The sequence below is a fragment of the Trichophyton benhamiae genome (genome assembly GCF_000151125.1).
Source record: "Trichophyton benhamiae CBS 112371 chromosome Unknown Abenha-G-c-321f20.f1, whole genome shotgun sequence".
NCBI classification, from domain to species: domain Eukaryota; kingdom Fungi; phylum Ascomycota; class Eurotiomycetes; order Onygenales; family Arthrodermataceae; genus Trichophyton; species Trichophyton benhamiae.
This window is the reverse complement of record NW_003315088.1, coordinates 162,670-186,677: the sequence shown is the minus strand read 5'-3', so window position 1 is coordinate 186,677 and position 24,008 is coordinate 162,670. Positions and strand designations below refer to the sequence as shown.

Here is a 24,008-nt window from a genome sequence, read left to right as displayed (position 1 = left end):
AGGAAAAGGGGGTGTAGAATTTATTGACTGCGTAGCATAACAGAGAACAATAACAAGAGTGACTAGAGGAGAAGGATACAAGCTAAGAGATACAGTTCCCCACGTCAGTGCCTCCGGATACAGTGTCGGTCTCTCTCAGGGGGGTCTCCTCAGTCAAACAGCGGCCCTCGCCAGCCAAGAAGCGAGTCGACCCTGTCCCTCAGACTCGCCTTGTCTGCGTCGTTAGCCTTATCCGGCTTGCCACTGCCGACATTTGTTCCTTCATCTGCCGCATCCGCTCCGGCATCAGGCTTGCTGACCGGTGCATCTCCATCCTCTGCTGCCAGCTGCGCCTCAGATGGTGCACGGGTAGATGCCGTATCCGCGGCCGTCGTCAGGGAGCCGTTTTCCGTGGAGTTTGCCCCTCCAATAGTATAGTTGGTTGCTTCCCCACTGTCCGGTTGAAGCACGGCCCACGCTGCCGTCGACGGCCATCTGTCACCGGCCACTTCTTTTCCGGCGATATCAACCGATTGCCCGGCCTGTCCTCCAGCTGCACCCTCCATCCCGCCGCAAACCGCAGGCTTCTGGGACATTGGGGGAAGAAATCTTGGTCGTATATTGATCTCCCATGAATCTGCAGACCATCCGACAATTTTACATTCAAACCCAGTGACACACAACACAAGGAGGACAAGTATCGTGAACTTAACGCACTTCACTATAAACTGTATCAGCCCCTCTTCCCCGCAGAACTTTTGCAGCATATCTCCGAAAAAGCGAATTGCTTTTCCACATGGCTTGAACAGCCCATGGCGGAGTGCCCCCTTCAATTCTTGAGCAAGCCCATTGGCTACATCCATAAGTCTGTCTATATTCACCAACGGCGAATGCCTTGAGTGATATAAGCAGCATGGACAACGTCGTGCATTAGCTTCCTCCTGTCGCACCTCTATTTCGGATCCATGTACCTCTTCTGGGTTCTCCTGGTGCTCATTCTCTTTAAGGCCATCCCTGCCTTCCAAAGGTTGGTGCTCTGCCACATAACTGTCATATTCCGGGTCACATTCATCAAATGGAAGCATTGCAAACAAATCCAATGCCCATCCATCAACTTGAGGAGGCTTCAATCTCAATTCCCATTGAATGCTCATATGGCCATCATCCTCTGGCAGGGACGCTTTAAACATTTCCGAATCATGTTTCAAATCGCCTGTCAAAGTAACTCGTATGGTTGAAATGAGGCCAAGATTGGCTGGTACAGCCTTAGAGCTCGTACGCACTCTTAACATGCCACCAAACGCTTCTAAAACTGGGGGTTCGCCTAAGCCTTCTCTCTCCGATAACTGCCCAGGACGATGCCACTTCAAGCTACGCTGCGAAGCTGTTGATGGACTTGGGAGACCTATAGTATTATTCTCCTCTTCATATGGGTAGTCTTCCTCGACATTACTACCTGCAGGCTCGTCATCGTCAACATAGAATTCATTAACGTCAAAATTCCCGTGCGCTGCTTCTTCGGGGGTAAGATACACTTCGTTCTTTGACGATTCGGGACAAAGATCGTTGCTTGAGTCTTCATTCTGGCTATCTTGGCCCAAGGATGGCATGGCTCCGCATCTATGACCTTCAGCTGGCCAGATGAATTCGTCATCGCCGTGATGCATTTCAGGTCTTTGGTTTGGGAGACTCCTGGACAATTGAGGCTTTGTTGGTGTTTCCATTTCTAGTGTTGTCATATCAGGCCAACGACAGGATGATTCCTCGACACTCGTTGCATCGATGTCCTCATCTTTTGCTTCATAATCTGGTTCTATACCTGAAGGCTTGGTGTTCAATATTGCTCTGGTCATCATAGCCATTTGTGAAAGGGGTGAATTTCTCTTGTGCGTCATCTGTGCAGGGCTAAGAGTATTCTCTGGGCGTACAACACTTACTACCCGTACTAGTTCATCTGACTCCGACGATACTTCTTTATGCATCCGTTTGATGGGTATTTTGCTTGGAGCGCCTTTCTGAGGCGACCTTGATGTTCTTTTAGGAATGACAAAGGTTTTATTAGGGACTCTTGACTGAGGAGTGGTATGTCCAAGGCTGATTGTATCAGGCTCCTCCTCTTTGTCAGGGCTGCAGGCGGAGATGAGAAGTGCTGTGGAATCACGCTTGGGAGTAATATCAATTAAATGATCTCGGTTGCATTTTCGTTCGTATCCGACTTCACCTTTTGGGACGTCATTTTCCTTGTCATTGGGAATTTCGTCAATGCGCTCTATGTCTTGCAAGGCATCAATGTCGAACTTTGGAAAGCTACTGCGGGGTTGTAAGCCTCTTTTGATAGTCATGGACAGCGCATTTCCAGGGCTGTCTTGCATTTGCTGCTCGCAATCCTCATGGTCTGACGCGTCAAATACGTCGTTGCCATCGATGGAAATCCCTCTAACCCCCGAGCTGCTTCCGCTGCTGTCGTTGTCATCAAAGTCGCAACCGCCGTCATCGGCATCATACCCCCCACAAGTTTCTGGACTTGGTGGAAAAAGCCGTTTGACTGGAGATGGAGATATTCTCATGTCTCGTGTGATCAACTTCCGAGAAGGTGCTTCACAAGTTATACTGACACTGCCTTCCGATTCTTCTGCTTTTCCTCCATTATACGTTTGATCGTCTGGGCCCTCATCGTGTGGCCATAGGCCCAGCCCGTAATCGGGCTCATTACTGGGCTCGTGCTTCAGCCCATAGGTACCTTGGTGTAGTATTTCCACTTCCATCTCCGGGTCTAACTTAAGTACCGGGAGAACGCTATCAGGCCCTGACTTCATCTATCTAACGCGTTAGATCGTAGTTCGTAGGTCTTCTGGTGTGCTGGTAATCACTAATAGTAGTACTTACTTGGAGTGTCATATCCAAGTCAACATAATGATGGCCCTCCGTACTGGCATTCCAAACGCCTCTCAGGGCCACATCACACAGGCTGGTAGTCATGATGGCTCGATCAAGGATTGAGATGTAGCTACGACGAATATCACAAGAGATTAGCTTTCCATCGGCCCTTGTATATTCTAGGGGAGCTCTCACATAAACAAGTAGTATCAACCGCCGCCCGATGGACGCGTTATCGGCCTCACTAGTGAGCGAAGGAGCTACAAGGTCCACGAGGAGTAGGCTGACCACGTAGATAGCAACAAATAACAGGGAGAGAGTAAGGTCTGGCAGCATCTCCAAGCATGAGGAGAGTAAATGCTGATGTTGTTTTGGTGTGGGAAGAGAGAAGAAAAGGAGTAAAGTGAGAAGCGCGAAGTGAGGTTGATGTTTATACTGTCGTGGTCTCTTGTTTCCTCTTTTGGAAAAAGTAGGGGCAGTCTAGGGCAACAAGCAAACTGCGCGGTAAGAGCCGCCTACAGCCACCAGCCGCATAATACACTTGCTCAACTTGGTGCTTAAAGTCTTGCGGGCTGGCTAGATCGCCATTGTGGTATTATTGATAGTAGGTAAGTAATGCTAATGGCAGTACAAGAGCAATGTCTGCAGAAACAAATCAATATAAGGCAACCAAAAAAAGAACCAGCTCCCTTGATGCATATGAAAAGTATGAAAACACCTGATCCGGGCCCATAGTTAATCACCGTCATTTTTCTCCGTTTCAATGCCCCGAGACCGAATAGCACCAAGAAGCCAAAGCAGCAAAAGGACGTTAATAGTGTCAAACCGAGGGGAATGAGAAAGCAAGGAAACTGAAAGGTTGACTGAAACAAAAAATCAATGGGGAAAGTAGGTTAGCAAGCCGACGCAAAGTAGCATGGCAATAAACCCGACGTAGCTCCTTTCTTGCGAAAGTGTATTCCATCTGTATGCCCGTTTGATGAAATCTAAAACCTGACCAAAATGTGACCGGAGCGATTGAAGCAATAATGAAAGATAGCTCAAAATGAACGGCCGAAGGAGGTTGGGAATAGGCGGAAATCTGACGCACAGGTCAAAGGCAGTTAGGGATGGAAAGAAGTGAAGTAATCCGAAGAAAAAAGGTTATAATAAGACAGGAGGGGAGAAGAGAAATTGAGGAAGTGATAGGGAAGGGGAAATTGGTTATAATCAAAATTAACCGGGTAAAAAGAAAAACAGCCATTGTCAAATGACCATTTAACTACTCACCACCATCTTGCCTTTTTTTTCTTTTTTTTTTTTTCCCTTTTTTCTTTTCTTTCTTTTTTTTTTTTTTTTTCTTCGCTTTCTTTTCTGCCTGACTAACGTTTTGAACGTCAAACTTGCATAACTCACCAACCAGTTGCATAACTCATCACCTGTAAACGCCAACCAACCACGATAAGAGCAACGAGGTATATCCTCGGCATAAAAGTTCCTGTATAATGTATCATGAAGACATTGATCATAATCATGACCTCACCATGCATAACCTCCACTGACGCCAAAAATTGTGCAAACTAATACACCATCATGAGGATAACTTCATCTCATGGGGTACCACGACGCGGGAACAAGGCCATTATTCATAGGAAATTGCTGGGCAGCAGCATAGGGTGATGTCGCTTGACCTTGATGGCCTGCATGCATTGGTTGTGCAGCATGGCTAGGCTGTAGCGGATGAGTTGAATATATTGGAGTGTTTTGATGATGGTTTTGGGGTGTGATAGCCTGGCGTTTTGGAGAGCGAGACTGTTCAATGGGTGAGGTACTTTGATAGTTATCGCTGTGGCTATAATGCCTTTTAGTGGACCTGTGATGATTGTTAGATAACAACTTCCAGGTTAGCATGTCGATCTTGGATCTTACAAAAGTGTTCGTGGTTCTTTGCGAATTCGGAGCTTGACTCCCTGGTCGGCAAATGACTTCGATAGATAAGTAGACTCGGCCATGCCGGGAAAGTTTTTCGGGGCGAGAACTAGATGGATATTAGACATGGTGTACTGTAACTCAGTTTGCTGAGGATCGCCTCACCTTTGAATTGGTTTGAACTTATGCGTTTGATATGGATGGCTTGGTCACGTTTGGCGCTGTTTTATTTGTAAGTAAGGCTGAGGTAGGCCGTAGGAAGACAGTCTTGAACCTACCCTTTGAGTTCGAATAAATCAAACATGAGCCTGAATTCTCCCTCTACCCTGACGGAAAGGTCGCCGAATACAAAAAAGCCGCCATCTAAGATCGACAGAGTAAATAATTAGCGAAGTAGTTAAAAACTGGGCCAGGGACGGAATTTGAATCCCACCTTTGTTTTGCATATCCTTTAGACGATGCAGTGAGGATACCAAAGTGCCCGCTAAGGCACATGCGGGTACTATAGGGCTCGAGTCGCTGCCTTCTGCGGCGGTATATAATGAGCAGCACATAAAGTAGTAAGGACTTTGAAGGTAGTTGCTGCAAAATTGTTAGATGTTTTATTTCACATGTGTCCTTAGATGAGAATATATCCATACTTTGATGCTTCACAATCGCCTTTCACTTCAAGCTGGATAATAGGGGGTGGATCGATAGGTTTACGCTCTGTAATAAGATATAAACTGTTAGAATAGAAAATTTTAAGACTCTTTAAAGCAATGGCCAAGCTAGATTTAGATCTGGTGGCATTTATGGCATGTCTCTCACCCTTGTCTTTGGATCCAACAACACGGGCGCGCTCGGGCTGTTGACGGAAGGTTAGATGATGATAATCTGAGAAGCTAGGTGTACTATATTGCATTAGAATCTCCTGCTTCTTGCTTCGAAGGATGGGGAGAACAAACCTTTCGATGGAGTCGGGCTCTTGCTGAGGTACAGGCTGCGGTAGTGGTTGCGACATAGGTTGGGACATGGGCTGGGGCATAGGCTGCGGCATAGGCGGTCGCATAGGATCCTCTGCGGCGTATGCAGTAGGCGGATACAGAAGAGTTGAACTCATCGCCATTTTTGGCCTTGAGGCAAATACTCCCGTGGTTGTAAGAAGAATATCCAGGGATGGGAAAAGGGGGACACCCAGGTTTGATACGGAACCGAAGTCACGAGCTAACTGTCTTGTCTTTGGAAAGTGGACAGAGCTTCGTAGTCGCTTTCAAGGAGGCTTTTAGGCAGGGAACCGATGAAGATCAGACGGAAAATGGGTTGTATAGGCAGGGAACATCCAACATATCAGCCTTTTGAGGTTTCGAGGGGAGCTTCGGGATAATCTGTCGAAGAAGAAAGGTTTAATAGGAATGAAGAATCCAGATCACGAAGATAGTTGGAGGAAGCTTTTGACGTTTAACGTGCGGTTTGAAAAGCTCCCAAGCTCAGCGTAAACTCTCCAGTATTTAGGCAGTTGTGTCAAGGCTTCCGTGCGTCGGATATGGTGGATGGGACAGGGAGTTGAACCACGGATGGCGAAAAAGAGAAGAGGAGGGGAGGAAACAGTCATAAGACGGGGGAGTTGAGAACGTCAGAAGCGAGACCAGGCGGGAAAAGGTTTTTATCTTTGCGATTTAATTCTGGTTAATGGTTCGATATGACGATCAAGACAGTCCACAGTCCACTTTGTCAGAAGAACCAGACGTAAGCGAAGGATGTGGTTGGTTCTTTGCCTCCCAAGCCAGACCTTTGACCAGAGATTCTAGTTCCTCGGAGCTTTACGCAGGTACGGGTGGGGGGGAGTAGGGGCTCTCCTTTGAGCAATCCTGACCACTGGGGCAACGGTTTGGGTTTTGGCTCAGAGATAACTATCGGCCACGCTTTGGAAACTCAAATGGGGTCCGCTCCTAAAACGGGGGGGCTTGAGGTTGAGCTTGGGGGCCAGATATATTGCAAAGATGGCGCATAGGAACAGCACGAGGTGTTCTAGCATCAGCTTCTCGTGTTGAGAGCAGGTATATATAGAGAGGTGCTGTTTGCTCGCGAGGCTAGAAGCCTACTGTATAACGCCCGGATATCAGCTCGAAGTCCGATAGCGGTCGAGGGCATGGGATAAGGGGGGCGCAGTAAAGAGAGCAAACTGCAACCAGTGCAGGGCTGGATATCACCATGGACTAGGTAGCAGGATATATATATATATATAACTACTCTTCTCTGGTGGTCTAGGTGGGGGGTGTAAAAAAAAAATGCGAGATGGGCACTCACCATGCCGTGGAAGGCGAAACGGCGCAAAAGTAGTCGCGGGGCAAAGAGACGAAAATACAGTTCAAAACATCTTGTCCCCCTTTGCACAGCCGAGGAGGGTCAGGAGGAAGCAAAAAGCAGCGTCTCCAGAGTGGCAAGCCGGGCGATTTCAACTTCGTGCTGCAGGATATCTCGAGAGGTGAGGTTGAAGTAGCGAGAAAGGGGGGGGTGTCGTCGAAATATAAAATATATACGCCGGCAGTATATTTCTCTCTCCGCCTTGTGATGCTCGTGCCCCCCCAGCACTTCGACGTCACTACAACAGAAGCAAGACGCGGGCAAGCTAGCTAGCTGGAGAAGATGAGCAGAGGTGAGTTAGAGCGCCCGGTCTGAAAGTAGGGTTCTTATGCTAATGAAAACACAAGGTCTCTCTGGTTTCAATGGCTCGCTACCCGTCCTCGATATCTTATCGTCTTTCTATATTTCAAGGGCAGGGCAAACAGGAAAACAAGCTTCAAATGACAGCATCGAAAGGAAAAAAAAAATAAAAAACCCAAAAAAATGAAAACCCAAAAAACAATAGAACTGTGATAATACTGACATAAAGGCCTGAAATGAGCGAGAGAAACGAATAAAGATACTACTCACCCGTCAAAAGGACAAGAAGGGGAGGAGGGTTCTGGGTCTGGTAGCTCTGTTATCTTGACCGGGTCAAAAGGCCTTCTGGGTTCGATGGGAGGTCAGGTATATATTTTGTCCAATGGCTCCTCGAAGCAATCTAAACGAACGGTGCCCTACCTTCTTTTTTGTTTTGACGGGATAAAGCAAGCATGAGGTAGAAGGATGGGATCAGTCTAGTGGGAAGCAGAACGGAAAGCCTAGACGCTCTTCTTCCTCCGTACCTACATGGCCGTGAAATATCCGACAGGAAATATGGGATTAGGCCTTCCATTTGCTTTGCTTCCTGAAGATCACTCTTTTTTTTTCTTGACGGATTGCAAGACAATGGATCGGCCACCTGCAGAGATTCACATTCGATTGGACCGGGCTATCTCACCACCGAATCGCAAAAATAACATATGTTGGTACGGAGGTAGCGAGTGATATCACACGGAACTCCTGTCCCAGCATGGAGGGCAGAGGACTTGTCTGTCTGCTGAAATATTGATCCAATCAACTGGCAGTTCAAAAGAAAACACCTCTGGTGCAATTGCTTTTGCCGCAGATTCATTGCGCCATTGGTCGGAAAGGGTAAGAGCCAAAGAGAACGCGCGTGAGAGGGATGGGGGTAGGGAGGGAGGGAGATGATGATGAAGAAAAAGCAACGAAGAGAGCGAGCGAATAAGAAAAAAAGAAAGGAAAGAAACAAAGATGAACCGGATTTTGAATGGTATTACATTCAAACAGAGGCCTACCCGCTGACGAAGGGAGAGAGAGTCCTTGACCCGGCGAGCGAATTGAATGCGAGACTTCCGAGTCCATCAGTGACGACGAGACATTCGACCCATCCCAGACGCCCCAGAAGGAATCTCTTTTTCTCTAGTCAAAAGGGGCCGGCGGTTTTCAGGCCTTCCGGTGTTTGCATCTAGATATGGCCTCCTGCCACGGTCTAGTAGTTGCTCAACTGAGTGGACTTTTTTCGGAGACTTCGCGCAAAGATCTTCCACCACTGGGAAGAAGCGCCTTCTCAGCAGGGATCAGGGATCAGGATGAAGTGAAAAAAGGGTTTAGTGAGATCTCCCTTACATACACTACGCCTATATGTTCTCCACTCACACGCACCACCACAGAACGACCAACAAGTGACGAGCAGGTTAAGCAACCTAGGGGGCCTAGCTCCATCCTCTGCATGTCTATCTCTGCAACATGCTTTGTCATGCGCTTGAGGTTCGTCGCTAGTTAACCCGGGCGGACATGGGAGCCTGCAGTGCGGCGTGTCCCCATCCCATGTTGCGCCTTCAGAAACAGCCAAGAACGAATGAGGCTTGACGAATCGTACGGTTCGAACTAGTTTGTACAGGGTGTAATCTCCCTCATGTCCACGACGACGCCTATTACTATTTTTTTTCAAAAAGGTGTGTCAATTCGTCTCCTTTCGCATCCATACCGCGTCAATTTGCAGCTAATAGCTACATCTTTAAGTTTTATGCATGTAGTTACAAGAGTACAGCAGCGCTCTCACGTTTTGTCGGCTCCCTCCACTCCCCTATTTTCTTGATATCTATCCCAAACGCCTATTGGCAAACCGACGGCCTGTCCATAAAGGACAGGATATCCATGAAGGACGGGATTTGCTGTGCAGCTCTCTGAACATGGACATTACGGCGAGGTAGGACTATTCTAGCAGCTAATAGTTCGCGTCTAGCTCGGCAGCCTATTAAGTACTCCAAAGGAGCCCCGCTGTTACCATCCCAGCCAGCTCCTTGTTCTCCACGCCGGCCGCCGTGCTGTGTGACTGAGATTTCCCTGGTTCCTCTTCCCCGAGCTGTGCCAGAGGGGGGAATCCAACAGCACGGAGTACGGGCTTCCACGGCTCCTCGCTGCGTGGTCATTGAGACGCCGGGTACCTACAGCAATAGCAACTCCACTATACATTATGTCGACGGGGATGATTTCTGGCCTAAATCTAGCGAAGTCGAAGCGCAGTAAAAAAGAGCCTCCTGCCCCTCGAAATACTTTGAAGTATTCGTGTCAAAGAAAGTAAAAGAAAATAAAGGCGGGTCTGGCATTTGGACTGGACTCCATTATTTTGTCTTGTCCGCCATGCGCTCTTTTTTCTTTTCCTGATAGTTAACCATTAGTTATTTTTTCTTTTGGTTCTTCGTGTCTCTTAACGCCGGCGCTCTCCGGTGGCCTAGACATCGCGTGCATCGCCTATCATGCACTCTTGTCCGGTATTCATGTTCAACGATCGTCTTCGCCTGTTTGAGCGGTTTTGCCTGCGCTGTCAGCAAAGTTCTACGGCATTCCCATCTTGATAACTGGGCTAGACTGGAGACATGGCATGTCCTATGAGTTGCATACAAAACGGAGCGCATGCGAAACGAATGCTATCACAAGACCCTATGATATAGATCATTTGCAGTTTATGATATCAAGGGGGAAGCTGTCAAGACCGCAAAATCCCTGCCAGAATAAGGGTTCGCATTCGTTGAGACAGGATATCATTCAGGCGCTTGATCTCTTACAATTACCTCTTCCCAGCTTAGGTTCTTTTTGATAAGAAAAAAAAAAAAAAAAAAAAAAAAAAAAAAAAAAAAAAAAAAGATGTGCATCGCTGATGAGATAGATGAGTTTCCATCTGTCCAGGAGGGAGTTTCGGATATCTGCATCCACACGGTCTCTCCCGAAATTTGAACTCATATTCCTTGGTTGGAGGGAGCACGAGGACGCGCATCTCCCCGTGCCGTTTCCGATCGCTTTTGTCTAGAATATTGAATGGCTCCTGTACCCGAGGGGGGCGTTCCGCTACCAGACACAGGATTACAACAGCCATCGGGGAAAATAATACCAGCAAACGAAGTATGGATGGACTTCAATTTTGGGCCCCCACACCACTGGAGATGTATTGCATTAGAATACCATATTAGCTGGTAACTAAAATACTCGTCGTGGTACGGAGTACTCGAAGCAAGCGTATCTTGCAACCTTTTCGAATGTTGCAATACACTGTCACGCTGCATTACCTTGCTTTAAGTGGCAGCGTTTTCGAGAAGTCTAAGAGGTGTCTTTGTACTGCCCTGTTATACCATGGTTTTAACTTCGCATATTTTCAGTATGATCTTCTCAAGGAACGCCCAGCTACGCATGGATGGATGATTCCAAGCATCTCGATTTCTATGGACTCGGTCGGTGCTTGGATCACTTCCCCGTATATCCATCTTCCAAACCCACCCAAAGCCGTTGGAATTAAGGGGGTCCAGCAGCCTATCAAATCTTATGAATAGGCGGGTATCACCCATGGGATCACAAGGGAATTTCCTGATAGTGGACTTCCGGTACAGGAATCCATGCAAAGTATGCAAGCGAGGCCTTGAATACCAACAGCCTGGTTGAGATATAGAAGGCCCAGAACCAGTAATGGACATGGATCGACAGCCCCAAGCGCCATCACTACCTCAGCTCTGTTTCCTCCTCCCTTCCTCCTCCGCTCCAACATGGAAGATGCTAGTGAATACTTGACTGGACTTGCAGCTTGTATCGTATGCGCTATGGCCTCGCGTTACATTTCCCCCTCATGCTTACGGGGTAGTCCTAGTAACAACAGAAGTGTCAATACCAATCATTCTCTAGCTCATAATGCTAGATAGGCCGAAATGGAAGCACCATTCAACTCCTCTCCATGGAAGCAGTACTTCCCCATCTGTCCCCCAAGGGAGCAACATTGAACATCAGTGAAACCCTAGAAAAAGGAATTCTTGAAGCGCTACGGGATCAGCTTTGGGTTCTCCTTGCCAATGTTACACAGCTTTCCAGCCATCACCCGGACCATCAAGCTCGCTCGCTGTTGCAAGCTGACTAGATCCTATGTCTCCATTCCTGGCATCAGTTTACGTATTTTAGTTTGGGGAATAGCAGGTGAAAAGAAGCCCAAAATAATAAAAACCAACAGCTTAAGTTCCACTTTCTAGGCACCTGCCACCTGCGCATGTCATCAGTTATGGGACTGCTGTCTTCTAGCCCTACGTTTTTTATGTACGGCGCCTAGTTCTATAATAAGGAATAACTTATGTGGTTATCGCAAGGAAACTACGGAAAAGTATTCCGTATTTCTGCAGGAGACCTGGCTGGTCGCAGCCCCTGCACATGAATATCGCTGCCGATATATCGAACCAAGGGCAGCCACCAGTTAAGCAACGGGAAGAATCCATGGATAAACAACGGCAATCCTGCAGGGCGAATCCGGATACCACAACTTTTGAGCCCACAACCTGCCCCTAGCGAACCAAGGAACAACATCAGAGATGTAACCATTATTTTCTAATGATTTTCTCGTCTTAGTGTTTGGTACGCATGAACCTACATCGGGTGATGACGTCGAAAACCAGGGAACGATGAATGCTGCAGCATAGCTTAATTTAATCACTGACGGCTGGTTCTGCTTTTCAAGGGGAATTAGACTTATGTATGAAGTGTATTTCTGCGGCAGATAACTAAATAACATCAACTGCAGACATCTGTCTTGCAATATGGCTCTATAAATTTCCAATTCGGCCAGAGTCAAAACACTTCAGCGGTCCTCTTGCAAATCGTCAGATCAGATGCATAACTACTCCGTATAACGGGAAGAAATGCGATTTTGCATGACCTCCATATGACACCAAGTTCCTGCTGTATGATGAGATTTCACAGGCAAGCAAACATGGCGTCGATATGCATTGTGTGCATCCTCATCTGCCTTGTCCCCCTTTCTTGCTCTTGGGCCCAAAATCTGATATATCACCTTTCTTGCAAGTGAACGACTGACCGTTATGGGTTAAGTCAGGCGCAAAAAGTGGCTCGGTTGCCCGTCTCTCTGACTCCAATCAAGTAACTGACTCGGCCGTTTGGCTGGTTTGCTTGACGCTGCGACCACCGGGCTAGCTTGCGAGGTCATTGCGTGGGATAACTAACGAAACGGGAGAAGAAATCGAAAGAAAAAGCATCGAAGGCACAATACGAAGGAGGAAGAAGAAGGAATATGCTTCTCGTAGCTCCTTGGCTTGATATCGCGTTCGACCAGGTATTTAGTTAGTGCTGATAGGAAGCGTGGCTTTATTTTTGTGAACAAAGAAAGATAGTCATTCTGGTCACTCAAGGGCCAACTAACTAGTTAGTTATCCCGGGAATATAATTTGCAAAAGTGAGAGCCAATGCTTCTTCAGAACTGGCGAAGAGGCCAATCTCTTCTCGAATGCTACCTTGAAGGGTACAACAAAGTTGCATGCATTGTTAATAGTGTGGCGATATGTAGTAAGAGGGTGCAGAAAGGCATAGTTACTAGAGCTCTGCACATGTGGCAAATGAAGGATTTACGCTGATCCGGGCATTCGAAAGAGCTGGCATTATTTATTGGTTTGAGAGCCGTTAGATAGAAGGGGTATGTAAACGCCAATAAGTTTACATAGTTATAGTGGTAGTGACTAGAATGATATAAGGGGGCAATCGGAGGAGGGTCAGGAAATACTGAGAACGAAAATGAGAACCATCGAGCAGGTATAATAATAACACGTAAGGGTGAAAAGAGAAGGATAACAGATAATAAGTTCTTCAACCGTATGCGCCGAGCAAAGATATCGGATCATTCTCCCACCAATCTGAGAAGAGCAAAAAAGTAAGCCAATAGGAAGAAAGAAAAAAGCTGTCTAGGAAGTAAAAATGATGGGAAACGATGAGAGGACATGGTACATGAGGGAGGGAGACTGTGGATGTGGAAATGGATATATGCCCCTTGAGGCGTGGCACATAGATGCGTATAGAAATGAGAATTTATCCCAGGACCACTTCATGAACATTGTAGTGGAATCTTTTTTTCCGAAGGAGCATCGGAAGCTCCGTTTTCACCAGGGTTGTCCACCTGTGTGGCGATACTTTGAGAGGTATCATCCATCGGCTTCGTTAAACCATTCGTAAGTTCAGTTTCGTTCTTATTCGTACCATCAACTAGCTGCGGTTGGTGATTGCGCGTGTGGTCTTCAATACCATTAAGCAATTGCCGGTCAATTTCCATCGACTCTGGTATTTTATTGATATGAGTCTCCTCGTCATTTTTATCAGTTTCAGGGGAGCCATTTGCTTCGGGTTGATCAGTGGGACCATTGGATGTCGATGGAAATGAGTTAGGATAGTCAAACCGCTTGGTTCCGCCGGGACTTTCAGGATCAGTGTCGTGTTTTGTGTCCGGGTTGTCACCTAGCATGCTACTTCTCGCCCGTCGAACGCTGAAGCGCAGGGGTCTTGTTGCTGTGGAAGGAGTACCCAGGCGTAAAGGTTTGCTCTTTTTGGGCGTACTATGTCCACTCGTTCTTGCTGGAGATTGTGCGGTGGAGCGAACCTTTTTCCGAGTTCCAAATGGCCGACCTGGTCGTCGCTTAACGGTAGGAGTACTGGTACTGGCACCTTGAGGTGGAGGAAAGATCTCGAACCTCGTTGGGGGAATGCCAAAAGCAGGGTTTGAAGGAGTAGATGACGATTGACGACCATTGGTGCTAGGAGCTTGTTTGGCCATGACATCAGCGAATGACAGAGCGCTGGTGGAAGGCGGTCCTGGAGCGTCGAACAATGAAGGCGAAGCTTCAGAGAAGCCCTTTCCATTGGTATTGACAGTTTCAACACCACTTCCTGCAACGCTGTTTGCTGTATCAGCGTCGCTTGCGCTAATGCCGAGGCCATATGAGTTGGTGGGTATGGAATTGGTTGCCGCAGTTGGCTCATCGGCATCAATCTCTTCACGAGGAGCAACAGTATGAATGGGCGCATGGTCATAGTGGGACTTGTTACTGCGGCCCATTATATACGGCGTCCACACCAGAGAATTGGGATTCAACTTGACGTAGCCCTTTTTCTCCCAAGACTCTATGTACCTTTCAAAAAAATCGTAGTCCAAGCGGAGCGCATAAGTCTTAGTGACAGGATCACGGACGAGAGCACTCAGGCCTTCTAACGCGGATATAACATCATCGGGAGTCATACCGGTCTGTTCGGATATCGCTGTAATGCTTGTCGGTGATTTTTTATCCCGAAACTTATAACATAGAACAAGACGCCAGTAATTGCGATAGGAAACCAGGCCCATATCAGATAATGGTTTTTCCGGAGAACCTGTTCTTCCTTCTAGTCGGGTGAGAAGATAAGAGAAATCAATCAGGAGATTTCCATAACCCTTTCTCTGGTGGATTGGAAGGGTCAGGATACAAGAGACATTATTCGAGGAACTCGGCCGCTTCTCTTTGCTGAAATATCCAACAAAATGACAGCCCCATTCATCATATTCTGTCATGACGTAGAATAAGAAAGGTTCCACGTCATAATAGAGTGTCTTTGAACCCAGAAAGAGCTTGGCCAGTAAACAGAGATTTTGGCAATAGACGGGATTTTTCCGCCCGTCCACTTCAAATATAGAAACAGACCCTTCCCGATAGATCTCATCGCCCGGAGGATGCTTTGCAGGGCATTTGAGTTTATGTCGCCATGCAACGAAATCGGAGTTCATATACTTGAGGCAAAATTCGCAAATGTATAAAACCCGATTGCGACTGTATTCTTCAGGATATGGTGCAGCATACCAAGTCTCAATCTCATAACCGCCAAAGTTGATATACTTGATTTTGCTTGGTGGCCCAGACAGCTTTTGAGAAGAGAGGAGAGCATTATCCGAGTCTTCCTCATTTGCCATCATTTTCTTCCGCCATTCTTCTTCTGCCTTTTGACGAGCTGCCTCAAACTTATCCCTATCTGTCGACAGAGGTACAGTTCGCGACGTATCAGCTTCGGCCTCGGATAAAATTCCACCATAAGGCTTTGACTTGAGTTCATCGTTTTCTCGGTCGTGGAAGGAGTAGAAAGGTGCAGCATATGGAGTTGGGTTTGTCGGTGCAAAGTGTGATACCGGCGGAGGCTCAGGTATAGTTGGGGGTTTAGGTAATGGTCTTCGCCGTTGGCTCCTCGGCCTTGGTTTACTGTTCAGTATCTTTTGAATCTTTTCCTGGTCAAGATTGAATGACAGTATTAACCGCCCTTCTTGTTTCTGCACAATGCTGCAGTAATACTTTTGGGCATTTCTCGTTCTCCTCTGGCGAGGTGCTCGGTTTTCGTGCACAGTTGTAACATCATTTTCTGCAAGTTGGTTCTGGCTCGGGGCACGCGAGCGACTCCCGCTGGCCCTCGTTGTCGGTAACGCTTGTCCGTGCGGAGGAGTGACTTTCCGTCGTTTCCGTGTGGTCGAGCGTCTATTTTCAGCCTCATAGGATGATGATTTCCTTTTTCGCAAAGAGCGGGAGCCATCCAATGGATCGTCTTCGATGATTAATGAGTTAAATACGGAATGAGAATTTGGATCTTGGGTATCATTGTCCGCAGGGAGCAGATCTTTCGTAACACTAGAGACAGTAGATTTTTGTCGAGCGGTGGAGGAGTTCCTTGTGTCCGGTTGGGAGTGCAAATGTTTACATAACGGACACTTCCATTTACCGGCATCTAAAATTATAAGTTAGTTGATCAGGATCCGAACTAGGCTCTCATGCATAGTGGCAGGGGTTCCGCATACCCTCATCGTCGTTAAATATGCCTTCCTCGCGGCCGCATTCCCTATGACCTGTGGAACCGTTAGCTAAGCCCCCTGTCATAGTTCAAGCCAAGCCTGTCCCTGCAGAACTTACAATGAACACTACATGTGTCGCATATTAATGGCTCTTCAAAGACCTCACTTGGATCGTGCTCTTCATCCTCTTTACAAACACTGAAGGAAGAAAACTCCAGTTAGTAAGAAGTGGAACATATGCATGACGATCAATCCAAACACGATCAAGACTCACATGCAATTGTTCTCAACAGGGGGTTCTGTATCAGCATCCTCTTGTTCGTTGCTTTCAGCTTCCCATTCCTCTTCAGCTTCGGAGTCAGATTCAGAGGACGCTTCGCTGGCAACTGCATTACTCTCATTTGAAAGCTCTTCGAATTCAGCATCCAGTTCATCTGCTTCACTCGCCGATTTGCCATCCTCGCTAGCACTTCCTATAACTGCAGCATCCTGATCCACCTTCTCCTTAGAATCATCATCTATAAGGCTGGGTTCCTTTTCGTGGTTGACATTATTTTCGTCCACAGCACCTCCTTCATCAGTTTCCCCTTTTCCATGGTATGTCCCATCAACCGTCACAGTCGAGTTTTCATACGTCGTGACTATCCCAGCCTGCGCAGTCGCATCATAAAACTCAGGGTCCTCGTCCCCTTCAGCGTCTTGTTCGCTATCTATTTCTGGTTCTTGTTCGGGATAGTTGTTATCGTAAGCGGCCAGTGGGGTTGCCGCCATGGTATGAGCCACTACAGTCGCCAGATTGGCGAGCTGTTTGCACCATCCGGAATCCCCCTTTTCTATCTCCCTTCTTCGTCTTCTTTTGTCTCTTTGCTTCTCCTTAGTCGATAGCAAATTCAAACACGTAGACTCGTCTCGGCTTTCTTAGGAATCGGGCTTTCGGCGGCTCAAAGCTCAATATCGACAGACCACAGTCATTGAAAAGGTCTCCCCGTAATACACGGAGGTGTAACTTTGCGCAGATGTGTCCACGCCGAGATATTCACTGGGCGTAGAAAGAGTTAGCTATGCAAGTCTTTTCCTGGAGAGCTCTCGGGAGGCGTTTTCTTTAAAACCATGCGGACGCGACCACCGCCAGCTCGCCACCGGCCGCACCTGGAGAACACAAAGGACAACTAACCGGTAAGTTCCTCTGCTGCAACGCGTAAATCGAAGGAAACCCCGGTCTTATCAAGGGCCGACGACTCTTTTTACGCCGTTTCTTGCTCGCATCCCCTCCCTTCTTTGACTTGAAGTTCGAGCCATTCAGCGAAAATTGCTGACTTATCAACGCCAAGCTTTATATCGCGCTAGTCTACATCGGGCCTCTAGTGGCCCTGCTCTCGTTGCTTTCTCCGACGTCTGTCGACTTTTTGCCCTGGGACGCCGTCGCCAGTGAGATTACGGACAAGAAAAAGCAGAACAGCAGGATACTCGTTGCGTCGCGGAAATGGGAGTTCCCTTCGAGGCTTTGCTCCCTTATGGGATCATCATCGGTGTAAGTGTGGACCGTTTCCGGGGAGTGGGAGTGAGCAAATGTTGATGTGAACCGCTTTGCCCGCAGTTGTTCGGTGTGACTGGTGTTGGTCTTTCGACTCTCAAGTACTATTCAAACGGCCGCAAGAACCCAAGAAGAGGAATTGATGCGTGGGATCAGGTAAGTTGCGGAGCTACTTCCCGTTCAACCTTTCAATTGGGCCCGGTCTTTGACTAACTCTTCTATAGCAAAGTAAGTTGCAGCATTGGTTTGCGAACCTGTTACGTTTCAGACCGACCACGACGATTAGATTACTGACATAATTGTTCAATCCTTCAGTGATGGAACGAGATCTACGGCTTACAGGTCAGAGGAGAGGACAGACAAGCAATCACATCGCACCCCCAGGCTTCGCATACAGCAACCCATGGAAGGTATGCCCGGATGCATTACGATACCCCACTGATTCCGCCAAATATTATCAGGAGCGCTAACATCCCGTCTCAATGTAGCTGGAGCCAAGAATCAACTAGTTTATCTATATGTCTATTCAAAGGTCTATCATAATTCCGGAAATTATCTATGACATACATCCATCATCATTCAATCATCGGAGACTTGTTTGATCTCGGTGCTCCTTCCGCGAATGCCGCGGATCTCCATCGGCAGGAGATGTACATTAAAGAAATCTTTCAGCGCAGCAACGCGTTCCTCCTCGCTTTCTAGAGTTTTCAGAATTTCAACGTTTCCCTTTTGGTTTCTCTTGACTATGTTCTTAAGGAGCATCAAGGCTCCGTCGATACCATCCTCTGCTTCGTTGAGGGTGAATTTCGTAAAGATGATCCCCTGGGTAAAGCCACTTGCTGGATGCACGCTGGTCCAATAATTCATGATCTCATAGTCTTCAGGTGTGAACTCGATTTCGTAGAAACAATAAGCCATCACCCACTCGCTGTCAGAGTCCTTGCGGAATCGATATAGCCATGGCTGCTGGTCTGGATCAGTGTTTATACTCAGATTCTTTCGAATCAAGCTCATCTGGACAACACCAGGTAGAACTGGTTGCTCTTCTTTCAGCAGCAAAGGCTGCGTAGGTCCCTGGGGCCCAAATCCAACATCCACCTTTGTTCTCCGCTTAGTATATCTTCACTCCACGGTTCGTGGTTTATGGTGTAACCAGACTCACCATGTACTTGACATCGTCTATAGTAACTATCAATACCTGGTGGCCACTTATCCAGCACCAATGTTAGCCTAATACCCAATGTCGAGTCACATTTAGAGAACACCACTCACAATCCATGAAACTCGGCATTCGCAGGTCCAGGAGATAGACTCTTTGAAACCCTTGCTCCTCCAGGGTAGAACTTGAACCCAAGGGTCCGAAGCACGATTGAAAAAAGCCCGGTGTTTTCCACACAGTAACCACCAAGTCCTCTTTCCACTATCTTATGGTACAGCACATCTGGATCGAGCGATATTGAATGGTGTTGAGAATAATGTAGGACCAAGTTTGAGAATGGGAACGTCACCAAATGCCGACGCTGGAGAGTGAACAGTGCTTCTCGAGGATCAGAAATGACTAGCAGTTCAACGTCTTTCAGCTTCTTCTCTCCGTCGCCGGGCTTGCATTGATAGAGCCGGCTAAAGTACTCAACCAATTGCTCCCTAGAAAAGGTTGGCTGACATGTCGTTGTAGATACATCTGCCATTGTGTCTTTAAAAATGTCCTGTCCTTAACTGAGATTGATTTAATAGCAAGTGGTTATCGAAAGAGCAACTAGGAATAGCTAGAAAATATGCCCCCAGGCAGCAGCTAGTTATTTATATCATACAGCGACCTTAATGGTTAGCACAGCGGCTCTTTTGGCCCGTCACGAGTCATACGAGAAACAGGATTATGATAGACGCTTGCTTATCAATATCATACGCAGTTCTAGGCCCTTTGCTTCAGCAATACCTGTAGGTCGACTTTGGATCATGTGGTTAACCATACGAGCTGCCAAGATGGCTGGCTTGATGATATTTCAGAGGAATTGTTGATGCCGGCAAAGTTCCGAATAACTAACCACCTGCATGAAGTGGATAACTAGTTATTGAGACTAGATTAATAATGGCCTGACGGTCCTTGAGGTCCCGTCGAGATGCCATCATCGGTGTTAACATATCTGACGTGGCCATACATGATAGATCCCTACTAACATTGAATAACCCCATGGCGAGAACAGACGAGGAGATATTCGCAGCTCTGGAGGAGTATTCTGCGTGTGATGTACGGACAATTCTCATCCTATCTTTTCGTGGGTGATACTAATACGCAGCGTCAGATATCAGATGCACTGTTGAAGCTGGAGAAAGTCCCGAAAGGTGCAACCAAATATGCCGGATTCATAGCTGACATCGGTACGCTGTAACTTCATAATGACAGATACGCATCCCTTTGGAATATGTTTAGCCTAACATTCAAGTGAAAAGTGCCGTTTTCACCGTCTAGAGATGTTGAGAATGTGCCAAAGATAATTGGTTATGCATCCACGGTAAAATTTATACCCAAGGATGACCCAGTACCTACTGAGTCTCAAGATGAAAAACATGGGTTTAAGGCTGGGACACATTGGGTAGATCATACGAATGCAAGTACCATTGTGCTGCTTGATCAGCCAGAGGGTCAGAAATGCGCTATTCTAGGAGGAATTATGGCCTCACGGATGAAAGTGAGAGGTGCAAAGGGGGCCGTAGTCAATGGTCGGGTGAGAGATCTAGCTGAGCTACGAAGCCTTGGGTTTCCAGTGAGTACCATCATTGCTTCAGATTTGTGCTATATACCCCGCATACGGTTGGAGATTAAGTGTTGGCTTATAGGTATGGGCCAAGGACACTTCGACAGTGGGAACCGGTGCAGAGGCTAAAGCTGCGATGCGGAACGTGCCAATTTCCATTGATGGAGTAACCGTCTGCCCGGTAAGTGGTCTTGATTCTGGTTGTTTATTCAATTTCAAGAGTCATTAATTGATGGGTTTGCAGGGTGATGTACTGTTCTGTGACCCTCTTGAGGGCGTCGTAAGGATACCAAATGGATTGATTCACGATGTCTTGGAACTGATGCCCAAGCTCATTGCTGCGGATGATAAGGTAAAGGCAGACGTGTTGAATGGATCAACTGTTTTCGAAGCCTTCAAGAATCACAGAGGCAGCTAAAGTTCCTACACTTACTTTGTACAGACGGCGAGATTCAACCTGATATAACTGATATATACTTGATATATATGGGAAAGCAAGAAAAGGCAGTGCTATATAATTGATATAAAATACAGTTGAATCATCTCACGGGACAAGTCGCTTTTATCCTCACAACATGTCATTATAACTATAGGGGCAAAAAAAAAAAGGGAAAAAGGAAAACATATTACCATCTAAATGCTCGCTGTAGGGAGTTTCAACATCTACTCGGCAACCCAGACAGCGGCCATGCCCATTCCAGTTCCAACGCACATACTAGTAACGCCAATCTTCTTGTTTGTTCGCTTCAGCTCAGTCAACAATGTGCTGACCTGGCGGGAGCCAGTGCATCCAAGAGGATGGCCAAAGGCAATGGCACCACCCTTAGGGTTAACCTTTTCGAAGGGAAGACCAAGCTCCTTGGTGCACCAGAGAGCCTGGGAGGCAAAAGCCTCGTTGATTTCATAAATGTCGACGTCTCCCTTGGAAATACCGGCCTTCTCCAATGCAGCAGGTATGGCTTTCCATGGTCCCTGGCCCATGAGAAGAGGCTTGACACCGACAATGCTGGCAGTAACGTACTTGCCAATGATCTTCTGTCCGAGCTTCTCAGCAGTAGAACGCTTCATAAGGAGGACAGCGGCAGCACCATCAGAGATCTGAGAGGAGTTTCCAGCATGGATGGAGCCATCCGCGGCGAAGGCAGGTCGGATCTTAGAGAGGGACTCAGGGGTGATGCCAGGTCGGACACCATCATCGCGGTTGACTGTGATGGTCTTCTCTTCCTGAGTCTTGGGGTCAACAAACTTGACGGTGAGAGGGGCAATCTCCTCGTTGAAAAGGCCGGCTTCCTGAGCCTTGATAGCCTTCTGGTAGGAGGAGGCAGCGAAGACATCCTGGTCCTTGCGGGAGATCTTGAGGTCCTTGGCCATGTCTTCGGAGAGGATTCCCATGGGAACCTTGCAGTTGGCAGCCTCCATATGGTTCTCGAGGAGCTCAGAGAACTCTGTGACGGCTCCGGGACTAAATCAATGATTAGTATGTGATCATACAAATAGCAAAGTAGCTGGGGCAGAACATACCCGTATTGAGAAGACATGCTCTCAACACCAGCTCCGATACCAACATCGATGACACCGGCCTTTATGGCATTGGCAACATCGACGATAGCCTGCAGACCACTGGAGCACTGTCTGTTCAAAGCCTTGACGGCAGAAGTCTCAGGGAAACCAGCGGCCAAAGCAGCAGCACGGAACTCAGTGGCACCACCACCGGGAGGCAGAACTGATCCAACAGCAATATCCTCAACGAGCGAGGGGTCGATCTTAGATCTCTCGATCAGAGCCTTGAAGGCACCGACCAGGAGGTCAGCAGCAGCGGTGTCCTTGAAGCCACCCTTGCCGCCCTTCGTTATGGCAGTTCGAAGAGCACATGTTACAACAATATCATCTGGGTTCTTTTCGAGAATAGCAGAGCTTCCGCTCTTGCCTGGGGTCACTTGCTTAGAGATCTGAGCGAGACGCTGGTATGCTGGAGGAAAATATCACATGTTAGTAGATGGTACCTTCTATGACGTAGCTTGGGATAGCACTCACTGGCAGACATGATGGATGAAGTGAAGGTGTATGCAGACAGGACGGTGTAAAGAGAGTCTCTAGAGGCGGCTATATGCAAGAAATATGAGGAGAAGAAAGGAGCAGAAGGAGTTGGATATCTCGGGTGTTGCGCTTTATATGCTGCTACTTTTCGTCCGCCGAACATCTGATTAAGGGACGATCTTTAAGGTTCGCAAAAAGTTGCCGAGGCATACGGAACATATATTTACCCTTCCGTGATTATATAATCGACCGAGTTTCCATCACGTGAAGCTTCTCGTTGGCTTTGATGCTTTTTGGAGAGAAAAGACCATGTGAAGATTCGACGGCGTCGCGGGAGGAATATATAGGTTTGTTATAGACCGCAAGGGCTACACAAGATGTCGTTTGCTCCCAGATCGTTGGTGTCGGGCAAGGGGGTGCGATGTGCGCATAGTCGGCTCAGTATAGCTTCGCGCATAAATATTGAAACGGTAGCTATCACACTCTCTAGTCTTTCCAATATATCAGACTAACAGAGTATCAGGCAGGATCACCCCTCTTATCCTTCGGCCGCAACGTTTCCACTGTGCTATCGAGGTCGCGGGCTCTCCATCATGCGTCTGCCACACAACAATTGCCCTCTTTATCGTCCTTCCGCGCTTTCTCGAACCTAGGGCAGCCGCCGGCAGGGGTAGTATACCGCTCCTTCACCTCCTCTAGTCGCAATGCGGCTTCTTCCCCTCCTACCGAGCCGTCCGGGGAAGAATACGTCAACCCATACAAGGCAAAGAGGAAATGGCCACCGGACATGAGCAAACTATCACCCAAACAACAGTTTAGACTAGAGCGCAAATACAGGCGCCGGTCGAAACAAAAATGGGCAAGACCAACGTGGACAAAATGGACAAAGTTGGTTCAATGGGGGTTAATTGGATGTATGTGTTTGATATTGTCCTGGATTAATTGGCTTTTAGTATTGTCTTTACGGCATAAGGGAAGCTAACGTCTACACCCTCTAGTCGTATTGGTATATTCGGTCCTCTTTATGGAAATGAAAGATGCTGGACCTAATCCATTCCAAGGAGTAAGTATAAATCTCCATATATTGGTGAAAATGAGAATTTTAACGGCTAATTGTGAATAATAGTTCCGGGATTATCTCAAGGGGCTACTTGATGATTCAGTATTGTCAGGACGTCGACCTGCGCTTCGAAGCGAATCTACTTCCCCCGTAGAGAAGACCGGAAACCAGTAACTGGTCCTGGTGTTTTGTACGAATATCACGTCGGTTTCTTTTTATGTCTGTGTTATTAGCGGCATTTTCCCTATTGTACTGTCTCCATAGAATCCCATCTCTCTTCCAATGGTTCTAGAGAGATGATCCAAATATCTAATTCTTCATCTATGATGGCAACACTTTGTATAATAAGAA

At 47.4% G+C, this 24,008-nt stretch overlaps 6 protein-coding genes across 6 annotated transcripts; 1 reads left to right on the top strand and 5 right to left on the bottom strand.

Annotated features, from left to right (window-relative positions):
- Positions 1–149: 149 nt before the first annotated feature.
- On the bottom strand, positions 150–3,192 carry ARB_02309 (uncharacterized protein; the record flags this gene model as incomplete). Its single annotated transcript, XM_003011413.1, has 2 exons — positions 150–2,795; positions 2,866–3,192. 2 exons carry the CDS (start codon positions 3,190–3,192, stop codon positions 150–152), a joined length of 2,973 nt encoding a protein of 990 aa, XP_003011459.1.
- Positions 3,193–5,383: 2,191 nt separating this feature from the next.
- ARB_02308 (uncharacterized protein) lies at positions 5,384–5,872 on the bottom strand (the record flags this gene model as incomplete). The annotated part of the gene is made up of 1 exon (XM_003011412.1): positions 5,384–5,872. One exon carries the CDS (start codon positions 5,870–5,872, stop codon positions 5,384–5,386), a length of 489 nt encoding a protein of 162 aa, XP_003011458.1.
- A 7,644-nt stretch (positions 5,873–13,516) lies between these two features.
- Positions 13,517–17,041, bottom strand: ARB_02307 (histone acetyltransferase, putative; the record flags this gene model as incomplete). Its single annotated transcript, XM_003011411.1, has 3 exons — positions 13,517–16,206; positions 16,389–16,468; positions 16,545–17,041. 3 exons carry the CDS (start codon positions 17,039–17,041, stop codon positions 13,517–13,519), a joined length of 3,267 nt encoding a protein of 1,088 aa, XP_003011457.1.
- A 1,342-nt stretch (positions 17,042–18,383) lies between these two features.
- ARB_02306 (N-acetyltransferase family protein, putative) lies at positions 18,384–19,492 on the bottom strand (the record flags this gene model as incomplete). The annotated part of the gene is made up of 2 exons (XM_003011410.1): positions 18,384–18,924; positions 19,077–19,492. 2 exons carry the CDS (start codon positions 19,490–19,492, stop codon positions 18,384–18,386), a joined length of 957 nt encoding a protein of 318 aa, XP_003011456.1.
- Positions 19,493–20,050: 558 nt separating this feature from the next.
- Positions 20,051–20,978, top strand: ARB_02305 (uncharacterized protein; the record flags this gene model as incomplete). The annotated part of the gene is made up of 4 exons (XM_003011409.1): positions 20,051–20,183; positions 20,256–20,569; positions 20,643–20,741; positions 20,805–20,978. The coding sequence occupies 4 exons, from the start codon at positions 20,051–20,053 to the stop codon at positions 20,976–20,978; spliced, it is 720 nt and encodes a 239-aa protein (XP_003011455.1).
- A 245-nt stretch (positions 20,979–21,223) lies between these two features.
- On the bottom strand, positions 21,224–22,760 carry ARB_02304 (3-ketoacyl-CoA thiolase (POT1), putative; the record flags this gene model as incomplete). Its single annotated transcript, XM_003011408.1, has 3 exons — positions 21,224–22,022; positions 22,082–22,529; positions 22,595–22,760. 3 exons carry the CDS (start codon positions 22,758–22,760, stop codon positions 21,224–21,226), a joined length of 1,413 nt encoding a protein of 470 aa, XP_003011454.1.
- Positions 22,761–24,008: the final 1,248 nt, after the last annotated feature.